This window comes from Triturus cristatus, chromosome 4_1 (assembly GCF_964204655.1).
Source record: "Triturus cristatus chromosome 4_1, aTriCri1.1, whole genome shotgun sequence".
Lineage (NCBI taxonomy): Eukaryota > Metazoa > Chordata > Amphibia > Caudata > Salamandridae > Triturus > Triturus cristatus.
In genome coordinates, this window is record NC_140585.1 from 154,748,535 (window position 1) to 154,751,530 (window position 2,996).

Sequence of the window (2,996 nt, forward strand, 5' to 3'; positions counted from 1 at the left end):
GCTAAAGTGCACAGAGGCCAAAAACCACCAACACTACACAGGGAAAAGGCTAAGAGACAGGCAAAAAGTTTAGGGGTGAACCTGCCAAAAGGGCCAAGTCTAACATGTATGTATTGTGGTTGTGTCTATTTAGTTTTCTATATGGATATGTGCACAACTTCCTCCAATATCTTTTTTGAGTGATGTGCACATGGTTCCCTCTTCTTAGCCTGTTGGTTAGCAGGCTCAGCTGCTTTTATGTTTGTGTTTTAAGTCAAGAAAACCTATGATAGAAAAAGACTATACTATTTGAAGGAAACTCCATAATGATCTGCCATGGTAATGGAGGATGTGAGTCCTGAAACCTATTTAACTTGACAACATTTTTACAACAACGAACCTCTTTCTTTGTGAATAGTCATAAGAAGATAGACCAGTACTGGTTGATACATTTTGTGTTTCTTAACTTCTCTCTTTCTCTTGCAGCAGGAGATTGCTCACATAATGTGGAAAAGAAGCAAAACATTTTGAGATATGGAAGTTCTTCGCTAACTCTAGTAACAATTCAATGGATTATCGATGCAGCAAGAAACTACAATCGGAGTCTAAGTTCAACATAAAATTAATGTCTTTTTAAAGTATCAATTTGTGTTTTGAATGCACCTTTTTATATCGTTTTCCATACATAGGAACCTTTCTTGATTTGCTTTAATGAAGAATAATACAGCTGGGAATGAGTTCATCCTTTTGGGAATTACAGACCTGCCTGAACTTCAGTTTCCCCTTTTCTGGGCATTGCTACTGATCTACATGGCCACCGTGTTTGGAAACCTCATCATTATTACCCTTATCTGGGTAGATGCACAGCTGCATATTCCCATGTATTCCTTCCTTATTCATCTCTCCTTGATTGACATATGTACCTCATCTGTCACTGTCCCCAAGATGCTCATGAACCTCTCATTGGGCGTGAAGACCATATCCTTTTCTGGTTGCATTGCTCAATTCTCCTGCTTCATTTTTTTTGCCGACTCAGAAATTATTCTTCTAAGCGTTATGGCTTATGACCGCTATGTTGCCATCTGCCACCCTTTGAGGTATGCAGCCATCATGACTGGAAGGCGGTGGGGTCAGCTGGTCACTGGTTCCTGGGCAGGAGGTTTCCTCAGTTCATTGATGCACACAATCGCCACATGCCGATTATCATTTTGTGGCCCCAGAATAATTAATCATTTTTTCTGTGATGTTCCTCAAGTTTTCAAACTGTCTTGTACTGACCCCTTTATAAATATTGTACTTGTTTTTATCTCTGGTGCAATTGTGGGACTAGGATGTTTTATGATAACTATTATTTCTTATATCTATATAATTGCTGCAATATTGAGAATCAATTCCAGAACAGGTAGATCCAAGGCCTTTTCCACCTGCACATCCCACCTCACAGTGGTCACTTTCTATTATGGAACCATGTTATTTACCTACCTCCACCCTGCGTCCAGTTACTCCATGTCCGAAGGCCGCCTATTGTCGGTGATCTATACTGTCATCACTCCTCTTGTGAACCCTATGATTTATACACTGAGGAACCAAGAAATAAAGGCAGCTCTGAAAAGAGTTCTAAGGAGTGATAAAGGCTTCATGACAAAGAAGATGGCCCACAACTGAGTTCACCATGGATTATACTTCTAATTGTATTTATTATAATTACATTTTGAAAAGAAATATGATGTGTATGTTTGCCAGAAAGTAATTCCCACATTATCATTCATAGATATACTTGGCGATAGACACTTCTAGTCTACTTTTAGGCAAACAACTGCTAAATATACATAAATATTGCATTTCTACAGAAGTTATGCAGCTTTTGTGTGGCAGTCCAGTGATCGATCAGCAGCATGTTCTAAATTCTATAAGATTTACACTGCAGCAGATTTAGGTTGCAATGGGTAGGCTACATTTTTAGAAATTTTAAAATATATTTTAATTAAAGTAAGGTGGTGGAATAGGAAATAAACTTGCTTTATATTGTTATCTTACATCCGAAAGAAATTAAATACAAACTAGAAAAGTACGAAAAAATGCTTCAAACAGCTCCTAAAATGTAACATGTTATAGGAGTCAGTCAATTAAATCGGCACCTATTAGTGCAATGCATTCACATTTCATAAGTAATTTCTTTATTGTGGGTATGGGAAATTCAATAATTGGAAAATAGATTAATCTGACAGATATTATAAACGCCTTAGTTGAAAAAGGAAAATAAGATAGCAGACAAGACAAGCTAGATAAGAGAATCAACAGCATCTTTGATTAAAACTTTTTTTTTATAAAGCTGTGTAACACAAATAGTATGATCATGCATACATGGTATACATACGAACTAACTAGAACAAGGAGATCAGTTCCAAAAGTGCTTTTCAATAATATTGAGAAAGGGTTATACACCCCAAAGTACAGTTCCAAAATCTCTTATAAAATAAACTCTTCTCAAAAACAGGTGCATTTGACACCTGTGAAACAAGACAATACATGAAACACAGCAGCACATTAATCATGTATACACCGTATACCAAAAAAAACACTTGGAAATAAGAGGTTTGGCAATAATTCGCACACCAGATAGAAAAGAGGGAACTACGTAACCAATACAAACCGTAAGTGGCTTGCTATGAGAAAATGCGGTCTGTCAAATGATGCCTATAGAATGGCACAACAAGAAAAAAAAAGTCAAAATTCCTCACAAGATCAGAAATGCTGAAAGTAACAAGCACATCCTCTCCAGAAGACATGAAATCAGGCCAGTATCCAGGAGTATTTGCTTTGGGGGGCATAGTCCCCAGTGATGATAACATGAAGGAAAAATTCAGGCCACTATGGTGTGGGTAAGAGAGGTTTCTAGGGTCCTACACATTTGTTTTCACATATAGATAATTGAGAAATTCAGTTGAGAAAAAATGATGAGCGTTCAACACAAATTATTCTGGGCGGGTTATATTTTTCTCATTGATTCACACACC

At 37.1% G+C, this 2,996-nt stretch overlaps 1 protein-coding gene across 1 annotated transcript; it reads left to right on the top strand.

Moving 5' to 3' along the window:
- Positions 1–725: 725 nt before the first annotated feature.
- On the top strand, positions 726–2,710 carry LOC146853746 (olfactory receptor 5J3-like). Its single transcript, XM_085650384.1, has one exon. It carries the CDS (start codon positions 790–792, stop codon positions 1,642–1,644), a length of 855 nt encoding a protein of 284 aa, XP_085506510.1. The 5' UTR covers positions 726–789; the 3' UTR covers positions 1,645–2,710.
- The last annotated feature ends 286 nt before the right edge of the window (positions 2,711–2,996 follow it).